At 56.8% G+C, this 17,547-nt stretch overlaps 1 protein-coding gene across 3 annotated transcripts; it reads right to left on the bottom strand.

Moving 5' to 3' along the window:
* Positions 1 to 50: 50 nt before the first annotated feature.
* ARHGAP33 (Rho GTPase activating protein 33) lies at positions 51 to 13,319 on the bottom strand. Of its 3 annotated transcripts, XM_041743619.1 has the most exons (23): positions 13,242 to 13,317; positions 12,411 to 12,516; positions 11,242 to 11,339; positions 11,078 to 11,162; positions 10,630 to 10,710; positions 10,388 to 10,525; positions 9,869 to 9,961; positions 9,208 to 9,330; positions 9,043 to 9,120; positions 8,893 to 8,959; positions 8,751 to 8,810; positions 8,478 to 8,630; positions 8,294 to 8,396; positions 6,732 to 6,876; positions 6,570 to 6,652; positions 6,378 to 6,485; positions 4,755 to 4,900; positions 3,963 to 4,116; positions 3,733 to 3,878; positions 3,577 to 3,651; positions 1,792 to 2,466; positions 1,311 to 1,702; positions 51 to 1,220 (listed from the first exon to the last, which is right to left on the bottom strand). In XM_041743619.1, exons 2-23 carry the CDS (start codon positions 12,435 to 12,437, stop codon positions 435 to 437), a joined length of 3,816 nt encoding a protein of 1,271 aa, XP_041599553.1. In that variant the 5' UTR covers positions 12,438 to 12,516; positions 13,242 to 13,317; the 3' UTR covers positions 51 to 434. The 3 variants fall into 3 exon arrangements, with proteins under 3 accessions (XP_041599553.1, XP_041599551.1, XP_041599552.1); XM_041743617.1 differs by having other exon boundaries at positions 51 to 1,702; XM_041743618.1 differs by lacking the exon at positions 12,411 to 12,516 and having other exon boundaries at positions 51 to 1,702; positions 13,242 to 13,319.
* Between the last annotated feature and the right edge of the window lie 4,228 nt (positions 13,320 to 17,547).

A 17,547-nucleotide genomic window follows, 5' to 3' on the forward strand; every position in this document is an offset into this window, starting at 1 on the left:
CTGTTTCGGCCTCTTTGTTCAGAGTCTGGCCCCAGTGTGACACTAGCAGCCATGTTTTCACTGTTTTTATTCATTAATTTTGTCAGATGGTTTAGTGGGGTATGGGGGGGTGGATGGACAGGAGCTGTTCCCCAACCCCCGTGCACAGGTCAGGACAAGCTGGGGGCTCCTGGAGGGGGAGGGAAGACCGTGTCAGCCTAGCCCTCAGACTTGTGCGAGAGCCCCCAGAATGGGAGGATGGTGGGGGGATGGGTGTGCCCTTCGGCCCAGGGTAGGGAAGCTATAACAGGTTAGGGACCCACATCAGAAACAAGTTACAAAGTTAGAAACCTGGGGTAGGGGTCAGGAGCTCAAGAAAATACAAAACAAGGGATTGACTGGGCCAAGATCAGTGAGGGGGAAGGGAAGGGCGGAAGATCTCTCCCAGCTGTGGCTCAGCAGTAGCTCCGGGTCTGACCCTCAGAGTGGAGGGACCAGCTGGGAGTGGGGTAGGGGGGTGGGGGACCAGCCCCCTCCCTTCCTTGCCCCCCATTCCTGTACAAGGACCCTCGGTGGTGCTCACCCCCCCTCCCATAGGCTGGTGGGGCTGCCCTATACAGCAGGAGAGGCTCTGGAGGGCCCCAGGGTGCAGGCACCCTGTGAGGAGTGTGGGGGCCCCAGGGGGCCCGCTGTTTCTGGGGTAGGCGGGGGGCTGGGGGTCCAGGATCTGAACGGCTACGGGGGTGGGCAGGAGGGGAGGAGGAGCTGGAAGAGGCAGGTGAGGGACCCCTGGGCCCCAGAGCTAGGTTGACATAGAGGGGCTCAGGCCGGGTGGGGCGCCTGGCAGAATGCTGAGGGGCTGAGTAGCCAAGGTGGTCGTGGGGAAAGCAGGAGGGGGGCGGTGGGTAGCTGAGCAGGAAGTCGGGGGACCTGTGGAGTGGTGGTGACTGGCCAAGCAGGCCATATGAGGCATTGAGCCGATCTGGGGGCATAGAGCGAAAGGGACTCCAGGACCTAGTGGGGCCAGAGTAGGGGGTTCCTTCACCCGCCTCGATTTCATAGTACAGGTTCTCTCCCCTGTCAAGTGGTGCAGGGGGACCTAAGGGGCTCCTCCAGACTGGGGCTGGGGAGCTGGGTTGGAAGGATGGGGAACCCAGGGGGTACAAGCCTGGTTTGGGGACCCCAAGGAAGGGTGGCAGGCACTCCCGAGGGGCTGAAGAGAAGAACCCGGGAGTAGGAGCCTGTGAGGGGACAGAACAGGGGAGCTGAGCTGCCATCTCTGGCTCGTGCCCACGCCCCCTACACCCCCCTCTCCCAAGCTGGGCACTGACCTGGGCAGGGCCTCTGAGTCCCCTCCTTGAGGTCCCTGGGGGCCGCTGGTTTCTCACCAGGCTCCCATCGCTTTGTTGCCTTGGTAGGGAGGGTGGGGGTCCAGGAACCCAGGCACCTGGGTGGGCTAGGGAATTGGGGGCTGGCCCAACCCCTGAGGTCCCTGGGGGCTCACCGCCCACCTCCAGTGACAGTGAGCGGTGGAAAGGGGAGTGGGGAGCAGAAGGGGTGCCCCCATGCTCCTGTTGGCTCTGTCTCTGGGCCACCTGCTGAGCCCGCTCAGCCAGGGCCAGGGCCATGAGGCGTGCTGGATTCTTGGGGGGTGGGGGTGGGGCCCCCCCAGGGCGCAGGAGGGACAGGGGTGGGGGCAGTAGCGGTGAATCCATGCCAGGACCTACCCAGAAAGGAATGACAAGAGTCAGCCAGGTTCTGGGTGCAGCTTCAGGGTCTCTATGGGTGTGGGGTAGGGTGAGTAGGACTCACCGTGCTGGCCTTGGGCTCCCCGGGGAACAGGCAGTGCCAGCTTGCTGCAGATCTCCTGTTGGCAGGTGTCACTCAGCTGGGCCTCGGCTCCACGCAGCAGCAAGGGGATGAGATGGGGCCGCAGGCCTGGGCTGGGGCTGAGGGCTGGTGCTGGGGTGACTGAGGCAGGCGTTCCCCCAGCCCCTAGCAGCTCCAGGACAGCAGGTGGCACTGATACAGCCAGGGGCTCTGAGATGTCCAGGGCAGTGGGCGAGGCAGGGCTGGTGGTCCCACGGGGTGAGAGGGCCTGGGGGGTCACTCTGGGTGGGAAGGCAGAGGCAGGGGCAGGGGGTGCTGGGCTGGCAGGAGGTGCCGGATCCCCCGGTGTGGGGCTGCTGCAGCGAAAGGTAAGGGGATCGAAGTCGAGCCCCCGGAGCCCCTCCAGGCAGCGCGGTGGGCTGAAGTCCAGCTCGTCACCATCATCCAGCCAGGCCGAGGTTCGATGTGAGGGGGAACCAGAGAGTGCCCCTAGACCAGCTGCCGAGGATCCAGAGGAGGAGGACTCAGAAGAGGAGGAGGACTCGGAGGAGGAGGAGGATGAGGACAGGCTCTCGCAGGAGCCAGCAGGTGCCGGGCCCACAGGGAAAGCATCACTGCTGGAGTGCGGTCGCCGTAGCCTGTGCAGCCTCTGGAGGCCTGGAAGCGGGGGGACAGTAGGGTGTCAGGGGCCAAAACTATACATACCCATACGTCAATAATAGGGGACATAACCCAGTAGGTTAGGCTGGGGAAGTGACATGGAGAGACGCTTGCCTGGATAGGGTCACAGTGGCTGCAAATCCAGGGAGAGCTGTTAGCTGTTCAGACTCGCAGTGATAAAAGAAATAAACTGGCAAGGCCATGATGAGAACCTTCCACACCCCAAGCCAAGCCTGCTGTCTGACAACCGCGCGGCTGGCGAGCATGAGACCAGTGGGATCTCACGGGCTCTCCCTCCTGGGAGTGCAGAGTGGGGCGACTATTTTTGGAAAAAGATTGGGCCTTGGCACGTACAGTTGAACAGGAGCATGCCCTACGGCGTGCACCTCGGCTCCGGGGTACGGGTAACCCTCTCTCAAGGGCACGGGTGTGGCAGGGATTGCTCGCCAGAGCTCCCCAGCCCACTAGGAGTAGGATGGACGGCAACTCTGGATGGGACAGCCACAGCTGGATACCAGAGAGCAGCCAAGAGGAACGAGCCTGAGCCACACTCAGCCGTGTGGGTGGCAGTGAGTGAACAGTCAGATTCACATCCAGCCCCTCACCCCCTTTCTTAGGATAGGAATGCTAAGGAACTTAAGAACTAAGGAACTTTAGGAATTTAAAGTTTCCAAAGCACTAGGACTGTGCCCTGTGCTATTTCCCCAGATGCCTGCAGGCGATAAAACCTTAGAGCAAGGGGATGTCAGACCTAGAGGGCGCCTCTGCTGGAGAGGCAGCAGATGGGAAAGGGGGGAGCTTGCAGGTAAGGGCTGAGGCTCTTACAGTTCTGGCCAGTGGGTTCATGGCTGTTCATTTTATTATTTAGATTTTTTTTTTTAAAGGAATGAATAAAAGCCTGACAGGATCCTGCCTGGGCCAATGATCACAGTACCTCATGAACCAAGAGTGATGCTTTATCCAACTCACTGCACTTAATGTCCAGATTTGGAACAACAACAACAAAAACTAGAACCCCCTGAATTTGAAGTACATTTAGAGGCCACCTCAGGGCCCCCGGTCCTCCCAGCTCCACCTGGGCACAGGCATGAGCCACCCTGCACTCACCAGCCCCGCTGGCCTGCGATGACAGAGACTCCTCACTTTTGGCAGATCTCAGGGTGACTGTGTCTGGTCGGCCGCCTGCTAGAAGAGAGGGGGATGGTCATGGGGCATTCCAGAGTGCCTCCCCCCACCTCCACCACCCCCACCACGGCCCCTGACCTGAAGGCTGCGGTGGAGCACGGGTGCCCCCCAGCCAGGGTAGAGGCTTCTTTCGGGGTATGCTGGGGCCCCGGCCCAGTGCAAAGAAGGTCTTCCAACTGCTTCCCCCTGGCTTTCGCTGCTTCTCTCCTCTCTCCCCTTTCCTCCTGGGGTTTGTGGGAGACACAGGAGGCAGTCTGAGGATCTGGGGCCTCCAGGCTGGCCCTGTGCTCCCCCGGCATCCCACTCACCTTTCCACAGGTGAAGCTGGGGCCTTGGGAGTTGTGGGCTCGGTGGGAGTCCCCAGCCGGCCCTGGGTGCGAGCCTGGGCTTCCTCCAGCGTCAGCAGGCGAGTGGAGGGGCCGCTGCCCGCAAGGGACTTGGGCCTGGGGAGGAGGCAACGGCCTAGGGAGTTGGGAAAGGGGATAGGTGTCAGCTCAGGGGGGCCGTTCAGGGCCACAGGCAAAGCCAAGCGCTACAGCCCAAGCCCCGGCCCGCAGCGTGCCCACCCGGGCTGGCAAGGCAGGGGGCCAGGGCGGATCAGGCGGGAATGGGCGGGCAGCAGGCAGGTGAGGAGGAGGAGTGAGGCGGAACGAGCTGATGAGGAGGCAGCTCCCGGCAGCCAGCGAGGGCAGAGGCTCTGGCTTCAGTTACCTCGGGCCAGAGGGCCCTCCGACGTGCTGAATCCTGATTGGGCTGGGGTCCGGGGTAGGGCGGGGAGTCTGGGTGGGGCCGGGGTGGGGTCAAGTCTGGGGACCTCCCACCTCCTCCCTGGTGGACCCCTGGCCCCAAGAGCCCCCAGGAGCTACAAGGGGTGAAGGAAGAACGATGTCCGGGCCAAGAAGTGGGGATCCTGAGCGTAGGAGCTGAAATGAGAAGGGGGGGGAGGGGAGGGAGAGGCCGGGGCGGGGTCCTCAAGGAGCCAGGAGGGAGGTCCAGCTTCAGTGGGGTAGGGATAGGGTGGGGAGCCCACCTGCCCTCCCACTGCAGCCCTAACAATGAGGGGGCAGTAGCCAGGACATCAGGCGGCGGGATGGGCATACCTGCAGGGTCGAGGCCAGCAGAGGTGAAGGTGTCGCTGAACAGGACATCCACGTGGGTGAGCAGGAATTCCACTACCACGGACTGCACCCGGACCTCCCTGAAGGCTGCTGCCCCACCCAGCCCCACCGACTCCAGTTCCATGGACCTGGGTGAGGGGGAGGAGGGAAGCCAGATGCTCTGAGCCCCAGCTGGTGGGTTCCCACTAGGCAAGATGGGGAGCCAATGAAGAAATGACTGTCGTCCACACCTCTGACCTCATCAAAGTAATCACATCCAGAGTTGGGTTCTCAACCTTTCCCCCAACCCCGTCCTCCCCATCTCAGCCAATGCTCAGGCCAAATACCTTGGGGGGTGTTGCTCCTGACCCCTCTTTCCCTTACCCCTATATCCAAGCTCTCGGCAATCCCTGTCTGCTCCACCCACCTATCCTGAACCTAAACTCTTCTCCCCCACTGTCCCCACCCTGGCCCAGCCTCCATCCTCCCACTCCCAAACATCTCAGCAGTTCCTCCTTGGGCTCCCAGTCTGTCCTGCCCCCGGGAGGCTGCTCCCCTGCACAGGGAGCCTGTGATGCCAGGTCAGAACCCTCCTGGCTCAGAGCCCTCCCCTGGCTGCACCTCTTTCCTAGTAAAAGTCCAAGTCTACACTGTGCCCCACGACCCTAAGTCACTCCTCTGTCTGGTCCCCTGTTATCTCTGACGTCATCATCTCCTCCCCCTCAACCCCTCACTCACTTGCTCACTGACCTCCTTCCTGGTCCTCCCGCACAGTGGGCAGCCTTCCAGCCCCCAGACATTTGCTCCTCCCCAGATATCCACATGGGTCCCTCCCTCACCTCCTGCAGGTCTCGACTCAGATGTTACCTTCTCAATGGACTCTTCTCCACCCACTTTATTTAAAATTGTAAGTTTCCTTCTCTTTCCTCCCCACCCTTGTCCTAGAAGTTCTTATATCCACCATCTCATGTATCACCTATTTTACTTAGGACAGAGAGCTTTCCTGTCTTGGTCACCATCAAATTCTCTGGGGCTCACACTGCTACTGGCCATAGGAAGACTTTTCCTGAAGCCTTCCCTGACACTCTAAAAATGTCAAAATGCCATCACCCTGTGCATCTCCCTTTCCTGCTCTGTAATCTTTCTCCTTGGTAGTCATCACGATCATCACATTCTCTATTTTCCTTGTTCAGAGTCCATCCCTCCCATGCAAATGTGAGCCCAGGAGCAGAGGATCTTGCTCCACTACTGTGCCCCGGTGCTGAGAACAAGAGCTGGCACCCAGGAGGTCCTTAAGAAATATGTCAGGGCAGCCAGGGTGGCTCAGCGGTTTGGCGCCATCTTTGGTCCAGGGCGGGATCCTGGAGACCCGGGATGGTGTCCCACTTCAGGGTCCCTGGATGGAGCCTGCTTCTCCCTCTGCCTGTGTCTCTGCCTCTCTCTCTCTCTCTCTGTACCTCTAATAATAAATAAATAAAATCTTAAAAAAAAAAAGAAATATGTGTCAAATGAAATGAGTAAGAGAACAAAGACTGGGTGGGTGCTAGGTGGGAAGTGTGGGGGCAGACCTGGGCCCCAGCTTGTGGAAGGAAGCTGAGGGGGCAGGCTGGTGAGCTGCCAACTTACCGTAGCAGGTTGGGTGCCCAGACAATGGCCAGGTTGCGAGCATGCATGCTGGTGTTGGCACTGTGTCTCGCCATGCGGGCCAAGTGCCTCAGCAGGTACTCCAGGGTCCTGGGGGTGGGAGTGGAGGATGACACCTGAGCCTCAACTCCCTTGGGACCCCATCACAGGCCTTCCCTGCCCCTTCTGGTTTACCTGTAGTGAGGCGGGGGCAGCTGTTGGATGACATCGTGGACACGCACCAGGCGTTCCTCCTCCCCAGGCACTGACATGGCTTCCTGAGATTATGCACAGACCTGGTGAGGGCTTGGCCAACACATCCCAGCACCCTCCAACCTTGGCAGCTCCCTTACTCACACTGAACTTCCCATAGAGCTGATATGTGAGCAAGGGATTGGGCAGCTCCCGGAAGTAGAGCTTGCAGAGGGAGGACACACTGTGGATGTCCTGCAGGAAGGCAGGGCCAGACAGTTCCGGGATCCTCTCACTGTCAAACTCGTGCCTGAGGCCACCAGGTCAAGGAGAAGAAAGATTCAGGTTAGAGCTGACCCAGGTGGCCATGTTCTTCCCCCACCTTCCAAAGTGTCCACACATGGATGTAACCCTGTTCCTGTGCTGGGCTCTGCAGAGGCAGAACCTGACTGAAGCCCCCAACAACTCGGTGTGCCCCAATGAGCGTGCCCCATTTTACAGGGGAGAACCCTGAGGCTCAGGTGGGAGATGCTCCTGCTCGTGGCTACCAAAGCCATCTGAATACTGAGCGTGACCACGCATCCTCCTTCCACGAAGCTGGCCTTCTCCTGGCTTCAAGAGGTCCCTGGAAGATGTGGCTAAAATCCCAACAACCCCTGCTCTCAGTTCTCTGGTGGTGTCCCACTGCTCTTGGGTAAACGGCTTCTCATGTGACTTCGTGCCTTGTCTCTCAGATCCCCAGGCTCCACACTGTCACCTCACTCCCCCTGTCAGCCCCAGTGCTCACGTCTCACTGTTTCCCACTGGAGGCTGTTCTTCATGCTGCTCCTCCTCGGCTCAGAACCCTCCTGTGGTTACTGCCTTACTCCGTGTAAAGGCAAATCCTAACTGTTGTCCAAAAGGCCTTGTATACTCTGCCGCCATTTACTGCTGGGCCATGAACTCCTGCTGCTTTCCCCTTGCTCTAACTGTTCCCAGCATGGTGAATGCCCATCCCAGGAAGTCCACACAGCTGGCTCCCTCGCCTCCTCCAGAGCAAGCTCTCCCCCAGGTGGCCTCCTCTGTCCACCAAATTTAAAACTGCAATTTCTGGGCAGCCCAGGTGGCTCAGTGGTTTAGCGCCGCCTTCAGCCCAGGGCTTGATCCTGGAGACTCAGGATCAAGTCCCATGTCAGGCTCCCTGCATGGAGCCTGCTTCTCCCTCTGCTGTGTCTCTGCCTCTCTCTCTCTCTGTGTGTGTGTGTGTCTCTCATGAATAAATAAATAAAATCTTTAAAAAAATAAATAAATAAAACAATAAATAAAACTGCAATTTCCCTCCCCAACTTATTATGATCCTTCTTACCCCATTCTCTTGTTCTCCATAGCACTTGTCACCTACTTGTACACTTCCTCATTTCCTTGTTTGTCTCTCTGTCTAGCATGTGAGCCCCAAGAGGGCAGGAATCTTTGTCTCCTGTGCCTTGTGCTTGGCATGTGGCAGGTACTCAGTGAAGGCTAATCTCTTTGCTCCCAATGATTATTCTGCTCTTCTTGCCTTTCAGGCCTCTGCTTGGGTGTCACTTCCTCGAGAAAGCCCTCCTTGCCCTCAGCCCCAGTCCAACTGCACCCTAAGTTCTCCTAACGCTCTGATACTTCTGTGTCCCCAGCACATGGCACAGGGCCTGGACTAGAGATGATGCCCAGAAAGTGTTTGCGGAAGGAAGGGCTTGGTGGAGGGCCCTCACCGTAGCCTCTGGATGTTGGATGACACTCCTGAGAGCCGGTAGATTCCATCCACCACCCCATGGGCCTCAATAAACTCAGAGCAGCAGCGAAGTACCTGGGGCACTGGGAGAAAGCAGGGGCTCAGGACTGGGCAGGTTGCACGAGTGGGAGGAGTGGCCTGGGCAGGTAGACGTGGGGCCTCACCATCCTGGCCTGAATTGCTGAGGTGCTCCCCAAGATCACAGCCGAACACCCTCTGCCGCAGGATGCCCCGCTGCCGCAGCCGCTGCCGAGAAGGGCGGGAGCGCATGAAGGTTCGCAGGAGGCCGGCCAGCTTCCCACGTGGCCGGGGCACAGCTGTGGGGGTAAAGGCACGCCATAGAGGGTCAGTGCAGCAGCTGGTCTCATGGCAGGGGTGGGGGGGGGTTGGGGTTGAGGGGGTTGGGGGGCAGGGGCCTGGCCTCTTGTTCCCATTACCTGAGGTCAGAGAGGAGACACCCTGGGGCGTTGGGACACCGCAGGGGGGACCATCAGCATCTGTGGGGCAAACAATGGGTGAAAAGAATGGATGACAGGCAAGGATGCAGGGAGGCCTCCTCATTTTGCCCCTGGCACTTACCCCCCTTTAGTCCTGGACCAGGCCGCTCTGTGAACAGTTCCACACACTCACTGGGGAAGAAACCAACCTGTGGAGGGTTTGGGGTCCGTGAGTGGGCCGCCCTAACTGGTGCGGTACCCTGCCCCACCTGTCTACCCAAGCCAGACTCACCTGGAAGCCCCGTTTGCCCCGCCACCAGCTCCGATCCTCCGTGGGTGGCATGTCGATCACTGAGACAATGTCGCCCACCTGGGAGCCAGAAGGTAATTGGAGGGAGGGTCAGAAGGGACAGGAGTGTGGGCAGCCCAGCTGGAGTCTGCTTCCCCACAGCCTCACCTCGAAGGACAGCTCGTCTGGTGCCTGGGCCGTGTACCGTTTTATTACGTGCGCAGCAGCCACCGCAGGGATGTTCAGGGAGGCTTCCTCACTGAGGAGCAGTCGGCGGCCATGGTTGTCCAGCTGAGATGCGGAGAGGCCAAAAGAAGGACATAATAAAGGCAGAGAAGATTCCTTCATGCCTAGTGGAGGCCACTACCTGTCCCCTATCTAAGAGCCTGTCAGTCACTTATTGGTCAAACACCGAAATCCTTGCCCAACAAAGCCCCTCCTTCCCTCTCACATCCCAGGACGCCCCTGCACCCTCATCCTCCACAGCAGACACCGCACATTTGCTATCTGAAAACCAGGTCCGAGCCACTGTTGGCCAGGTGTTCTAGGAGTTACAGTCACATCTATTTCTCACCGATATATCTTCAAATTCTCACATCCCCATAGTCCAGAGCCTGCTAACACACACACACACACACACACACACACACACACACACACACTCACACACACTCATTCTCCCTCACAGCCATGTGCCCACACAGACACCGAAATACCAGTGCCTCCTCCACTCTGGCTCGTTTCTTTCCTGTGCCCACACACTCAGACTGTGAGTTCTCCCTCCTCAGACATCCCTCTCTCACTTCCAACTCCCAGCCCCCCTTCCCACCTCCATCCAGGTGAGCACAGGCCCACAGTTGAGGTTACTGTCCACCAGGCCTGACAGGGTCTCCAGGTATTGCAGCAGCAGTGGTACCAGCATCTGAGGGCAGGATATCAGGGTGGGCTTTTGTGAGGGGACCTTGAGAGAGTTTGCTGCCCTCCTATCTTGCCCTAGCTCACCTCTGGACAGGGCTGAAATTCAGCCTGAATGCATGGGTTCTGTTCCACTGGTAAGACCGAAATATTTTCGTGTCAGTCAGTGGACAGGCTCTGACGAGCTCCTGTGTGCCCCCACTGGTCTGGGCCATGCTGACTCTCCTACCAAATCCCCTGGAATTCCTCATGATCCTAAAACTGAAAGGAGCCTCCCTGCTGCAGTTTCATTCTGGGCCTCTCCATTCTGATTGGTTGGAACTTGGGCCATACCAGTGTTTAAATGTTTAACTATGTTCTCCTGACGGCTTCACATATTGCTCATGAGGACACAGCCTAGCTGAGGCGGGGGCTGAGACAACAAGCAGTTTACCTGGGCCGCCCTGGCACCCTCTGGGGGTGGGGGAAGCTCTGGGAGGCAGGAGAACCTCCTGTCAAATATGCATCGGTGTAGGTGGGCATCCAGAGAACGGAAGTCATCATAACTTCGGAGGACTGGCCAGGAACGGCCCTGTGGGGGCAGGAGGGACAGAAAGGAGCAGTAGTCCCATTGCACTGAGCTGAGAACCACGAGGAGCAGCCTGTCAGGCTAGATGAGAGGAGGGGTGGCCTCACCTGACAGGTCACCTGCACCCCAAACACCAGCTCATTCTCTCCAGAGAAGCTGGGCCCTTCACGCTCTGGAGACAGCAGAAGCTGTAGAGGGAAACAAAGGTCCAGGTAAGGGCCTCATGCTTGTCTCAGTCCTGACTTTTCCAGGTTGGCACTACCTAGAGAGGGGTCTGTGTCCCCTGCCTGAGCCTCCCTAAGGGCAGGGCCTGGCGATGTCTCAAAGTACAGGGTCCCGGCACAGAGCATACACCTAACAAAAAGTTAAGTGACTGAATAAAGAAACAAATGAAAGAAGGAACAGTTCTCCCCTTCCATCCTGCAACTCCTGCCACTGACTGCTCAGATTGGGGGAACAGCTATTGCTGAGATAGGTTTTAGGGGTAACGTGGCTGATACTGCTTCAGGGTTGGGTAAGAGCTCACCCTCCCACCTGGGTGCAAAGCCCTCATACCTGAATATGGCCAAAGTCAACATTCTCATAGTGGAAATGGGCACAGTCGGCCAGCCGGGGGAAGGGACCTCGAGGAGCCGAGAGCCTGGGGGACAAGTGACACATCACTGGTGGCTCCTGTAGTTGGCCCCCCTCCTAAGCTGAGCCTCACCCTCACCTCTCACCTTTTCCCAGGCTTCCCCTTCACACTGGGCCCCCCAGTGTGGGGCAAGGGCTGCACTGAGCCCTCCCCTGGGCCATCCAGGCTGTCAGTGCTGCGAGCCTGCAGAGCAGAAAGAAGAATCAGAGGCCTCCAGAGATGGGAACAGAGAGACAACGGCAGCATTGTTATCTGTGAGCCCTGGGCCCGGAGGCCCGAATTGCTCCACAGGCTGCCCTAAGCGTGGAGCAGAAGGGTAGGTCAGGGGGAGGTGAAGGCAACTAACGGTAGGCCTGCTTCTTTGTGTGTGGTCTGGGGTGGGGGGCTGGAAGAGCAGAGACCGAAGGCGAGGCAGGGAGAGCATATGCTGGTACCATCTCTCCCTGCTTCAAGTCCTCCCTTCGTCCCTGCAGAGTATAGTCTCCCCTACGTGCCTCTCCACACCTTTTATTGATGTTTGGACAATCACAGCTTCCATCTTATCAATCTTCCTTCCAACCTCTCCCCTCCTGCTAGCTTCTTCACAGCAAGCGCCAGGATAATTTTCGTGCCACACATATCTGCCTCTGCCTCTCCACAGATCACAGACCTTCAATGGCTCCCTGTTATCTTCAAGATAAAGTCTGAGTTCTCAGGTCTGTTTACCTCTCCAGCCCCATCTTACCCCCATGGCCTCTACTCTTGGAGCTCTCAAACTTCTAAGAGTCCAACAAAAGCACCATCTTCTCATTTCCTCCCAGGCCTTTGCAAAGTTTGTTCCCTCTTCCCCATCCTTTCAGTAGGTTCACTCCTCCCCATCCCTCAGGGCTCATCTCTCTCATTCTCTCCTCTGGGAAGTTCTCCGGGACCCAGGCTGTGCCAGCCTCCTCTGCTAGACTCCTCTATCCCCTGAGGTTCTCCCATCCCAGCCCTGAGCACTCTGAGATATCACTGGTGACAAGGCCATCTCCCCCACTGGATTGTGACTTCCCCAGGATCAGGGACCCAGCACAGAGCTGGGCACAGAACTGATGCTCCCCCCAGGTAAGGTAATGCCTGATTCCTCTCTGGGTCCCCATGCCCAGTCTCACAGCAGGAGCCGAGGAAAATCTGATGAGTAAATTAGTCAGCTGCCAGATAGGGATTTCCCAGGCTGGGCTCTCGCCTCTCCCTCCTTCATTTCCCTGCGACCCCAGGTTCATCCTTGGGTCTCACCCTCGGTTCTGTCCCTCTCCAGCCCATGAAGCTCCCCAAGGCAGGATGGGATGTGAATCTCTTTGCGCCTGGAACATGGGGTCTGCCAGGAGGTATCAAGGAGTGTCTGTTAAATGAGCGAATCAGGGAATGAATGGATGAATGAGCAGGAGCAGCATGGTAGGAGAGGGAGACGGTGGGGAGGGAGGGTGAGGACAGGAAGACGGAGAAGGACCCAAGGATCCAGCGAGAGGTACGCTGCTGGCTTGGGGTTGGGGTGCAGTGAGGAGAGGGGAGATGCTGGGGAGGCTGAGGTTCAGGCTGATGGGGGTGCTGGGGAGGGCTGATGGAGAGGGAGCAGAACGGAGTGAGAACGAGGGAGAAGAAAAGGGTCAGGCTAGGATGGAGCCGGGTGGGGGTGGGGCTCAAGATCGCGAAAGGGGCTGGAGGCAGGAGGGGGAGGGGGCAGGCCGGGGAGGGGTGGAGGCTGGGAATAGAGGCTGAGGGTGGCTGTGGGATGGGGGCTGAAGAAGGACCCAGGAAGCTTCGGCAGGCCCCTGGGGGGGCCACTTGGGGGCGTGGGTCCTTCCCGGACTAGCCCATCCCCCCAGCCTGGGTCCTCGGCCACTGTCAGCTCCACCCAGGGCGCGGCGAGGGATGTGCACTGAGGGGGCGGGGCCGGGGCGAGGGCTCGGGCCGAGACCAGGCCGGGGGCCCGAGAGGGACCTCGAGAGGGGTGAGGGGCGGCGCGGGCCGCGGGCTCGGGCGGGGCCGGGGGCGGGGCGCGCGGGGCGGGGCCGCGCGCGGACAGACTGACACGCGGACCGACTGACGGCCGCGTGGGCCCCTCACCACCATGGTAGCGTAGCCTCCTCAGGCGCCGGCCGCGCTCGACCCCTCGCTCGTCGTCCTCGTCGCCGCCGCCGCCGCCATGGCGACACAAAGGGGAGGGCGCGAGCCGCGCGCGGGCGGCTGCAGGCCCCGCCCCTAACGGCCGCCCGTGGCTCCGGCGCGCGCCCCACGGAGGCGGGGGCAGCGGGACGCGGCGCCGCTTCCCATTGGCTCCGCCCTCGGCCTTGGGACGACGCCCCGCCCACCTGGGCGGTTTTCATTGGCTGCGGCGGCGGTCCCATCGCTGGCTCGGTCTCTTCGGTCCCGCCCCGCGAAGTTTGACAGCGCCGCGCCCAGGACTGCTCTTCATTGGCTGTCACTGCCCTCCCGAGACACACCCCTAGGCTCTTTATGCTTTGCTTCCAACACTCCCAGCGCGAAGCAACGGGCCCTCCCCTTAGTCCACTCTCAGTGACCCGTCCTGACACTTGCTTCCCCTTTGCCATCGGAGTTGGATTCTCCATGGCCTCAGAGCTTGTCTCCATCCCCAAGCCGCTTTCCACGTCTCCATCCTCCAGCTCCATCTTGTCAGTCCCGACCCGGACACCGCCCGCCCGCAGAACCCGGAGGGCATTTGCCCACGGACGGTGTCACTGTCTCACATACTCGGCCTGGGACGCGATCCCAGGCACTCTGCGATCGGCCTCGCCCTTCCCGCTGGACATGCTGTCCTTGCCTCCTCCACTGCTTCTTATAGGCCGGTCTCCACCCTTGGCTCCTTTTTTCTAGGAATTGCCTCAGCCCGCAATTCCAGAACATGACTGCGCCTGCCGTAAAGCCAATCCCAACGGATCCGCCTCTGACTTGAGCCAGGCCCAGGACACACTATAACGATGCCCTTTCCCAGAGAACCTTTCCACTGGTCATGTTCTCAACAGGGTCCCTCGCCTGGGAAAGTACCACTTTGTTTCATTCACTCACTCATTCAAAAACTCTGATCACTTAATTTGTGGCTACAGCAATAACCAAAGCAAGGGGAAAATATATCCTGCCCACGTGGCACTCAAAAGCTCCTGGGGGAAGACAATGAACAAAATATCTTAAAATGTAGGGAGTCTGGGGTGGCTCAGACGTTGGGCCTCTGCCTTCGGCTTAGGGTGTGACCCCGGAGTCCTGGGATCGAGTCCCGCATCGGGCTCCCTGCATGGAACCTGCTTCTCCCTCAGCCTGTGTCTCTGCCTCTCTCTCGCTCTCTGTGTGTCTCATGAAAAAATAAGTAAAATCTTTTAAAAAATAACCTAAAAATATCTTAAAATGTAGAAAATTAGGTGATAAATTCTATGGATAAAAAATTAATCAGGGATTGGGGAAAGGGAATCCTGAAGGAGGGGTCAATTTTTTTAAAGATATTATTTATTCATAAGAGACACACACACACACAGAGGCAGAGACATAGGCAGACGGAGAAGCAGGCTTTCCGCAGGGATCCTGATGGAGGACTCAATCCCAGGACCCCTGGATCAGGGTTGAGCCAAAGGCAAATGCTCAACCACTGAGCCACCCAGGTGCCCCAAAGGCGGGGTCAATTTATAGTTACTTATTTCAACTTATTGAACTTGCTGACTTCACTCCCATCCCAGGGATTTGTTATGTGATGTTCCCATTGCCTACAGTCTCCCCTCAACCCCACCCCACTCCCCACTTACCCTGTGGTGGTTTTAAAACATGACTGCAAATTCTTTGACACTGCTTTCATGAAAAGATGGAATCTATGTCCCCTCACCCTTGAATCTGGGCAACATGGATAATTTCAACCAACAGAGAGTAGTGGAATTGACATTATGTGATATCTAAGACTAAGTAGCAAGAAAACAATGCATCTTCCTTTTTGTCCACCGGAATGACTAGCTCTAGAGCTTTGAGGCATCATATGAGAAGTGCAACTATGCCCAGGAAGCCATGCTTTGAGGAAGCCCAAGCCCTCAAATGTAGAGACCATATGTAAGCACCACAGTGTACAGTTCCAGCTGAGCCAAGCCTTGGAGTCGTCTGGGCCCTGGTGCCAGACTTTAAGTGAAGAAGCTCCAGAGGTCCTGCCCCTGGCTGTTGAGTCACCTGTGAGTCTCTCCAGTTGAACCCCTAGACATCATGGAGCACAGATAAATTATCCCTTACTGTGCCTGTCCAAATTTCTGACTCTCAGAATCCATGAACATAATAAAATGATTGTTTTATGCCACTAAGTTTGGGGGATGATTTATAATCCAGCAAAAGTAATTAGGATGGCCCTTTGTCAACTAATTAATTCCTACCTGTCTCAGCTTAAATATAATGTCCTCAGAAATCCCTCTAGGGTCCAGTCACCCCTCAACTAGATCAGATTCTGCTACTGAAACATCTTTCATTTCTCTTTATATCTAAACAGCAATTTCCTTCTTTCTGATTTCATTTAAATGTATGATTTGTTCAGAAAGGCTGAAAACAAATATACATCATGTTAATGATATACAGAAGCTACTTGAAGAAACAGATTTTATGTATTTATTTGAGAGAGAGACAGAGAATGCATGCAAGAGATCAAGCACAGGCAGGGAGAAAGAGTGAGAGGGAGAAGCAGGCTCCCGCTGAGCAGGCTCTATTCGAGGACTTTGGGATCATGACCTGGGCCATGGGCAGACACTTAACTGACTGAGCCACCCACATGCTCCCAGAAGCTGCTTTTAACAGAAATCTATTCTATCCTTCTCTTTAATAAATACAGATATCGGGATCCCTGGGTGGCGCAGCGGTTTGGCGCCTGCCTTTGGCCCAGGGCACGATCCTGGAGACCCAGGATTGAATCCCACGTCAGGCTCAATCGCTGCATGGAGCCTGCCTCCCTCTGCCTGTGTCTCTGCCTCTCTCTTGTTCTCTCTCTGTGTGACTATCATAAATAAATAAAAATTAAAAAAAATAAATAAATACAGATATCAAAATAATCCTGATCATACATTCTCCAATATTTTATTATAAGTTTCTAACATACAGCAAAGTTGAAGAATTTTATAGTAGACACCCACATACCTGCCACTTAGATCTTACTAACTAACTGACTGTGGGGTGAGGGAAAGAGATGAGGCAAGAATGGCTATGAGGCTTTTGGCCTGAACAGTTAGAAGGATGGAGCTCAGGAAAGCCAATGAAGGGCAAGTTTTAGGGGAAGTTTGAGAGCTCAGTTTAAGACCTGTGGGGTTTGGGGCACCTGGGTGGCTCAGTGGCTGTCTACCTTTGGCTCAGGGGGTGATTCTGGGGTCCTGGGATGGAGTCCTGCATTGGGCTCCCCATGGGGAGCCCGCTTCTCCCTCTGCCTGTGTCTCTGCCTCTCTCTGTGTCCCTTATAAATAAACAAAATAAAATCTTTTAAAAGGGGGATCCCTGGGTAGCTCAGCGGTTTGGCGCCTGCCTTTGGTCCAGGGCGAGATCCTAGAGTCCCGGAATCGAGTCCCATGTCGGGCTCCCTGCATGGATCCTGCTTCTCTTTCCTCCTGTGTCTCTGCCTCTCTCTCTCTCTCATAAATAAATAAATAAATAAATCTTTAAAAAAAATCTTTTAAAAAATAAATAAAAAAGACCTGTGGGGTTTGAGACATCTCTTAGGCCTTTGAGTGGAGATGGTGAGTAGGAAACAGAATACAGGAGCCTAAATTTCTTTTTTTTTTTTAAATTTTTTTTTAATGATTATTTATTTATGATAGTCATACAGAGAGAGAGAGAGAGGCAGAGACACAGGCAGAGGGAGAAGCAGGCTCCATGCACCGGGAGCCCGACGTGGGATTCGATCCCGGGTCTCCAGGATCGCGCCCTGGGCCAAAGGCAGGCGCCAAACCGCTGCGCCACCCAGGGATCCCAGGAGCCTAAATTTCAGTGGCCAGATTGAGGCTGAAGATAGAAATTTGGGGACTATTAGAATAGAGATGGGTGTCAGAGTGGTGGAACTAGACTAGATCACTTGGGAATGAATACAGATAGTTAAGGCCAGGGCCCTAGGACATGTTAAAGTGACAGGTTGGGGCAATGACAAGGGGCAACCAGAGAGGTGAGAAGGATGGGGCATTGGAAGCAGGGGAAGGAAGTGTCTCCAGGAGGGATGAGCACACTAAATGCTGCTGCTGGCTCAAGCAGGGTGTGGACTGAGGACCGACCATTGCCCAGCACTCTATGACCCCATTAACTTCATGCCCTGAGGACAGCCCTTTGGTCTCAGCTGAGACCGGAGAATCCACTTCTGAGCTGAGAGTCAACTAAGGTGCATCCCAGTCTGGCCTGAAATCTGACCTGGAACCCCTCC

Source organism: Vulpes lagopus, chromosome 2 (genome assembly GCF_018345385.1).
Source record: "Vulpes lagopus strain Blue_001 chromosome 2, ASM1834538v1, whole genome shotgun sequence".
Lineage (NCBI taxonomy): Eukaryota > Metazoa > Chordata > Mammalia > Carnivora > Canidae > Vulpes > Vulpes lagopus.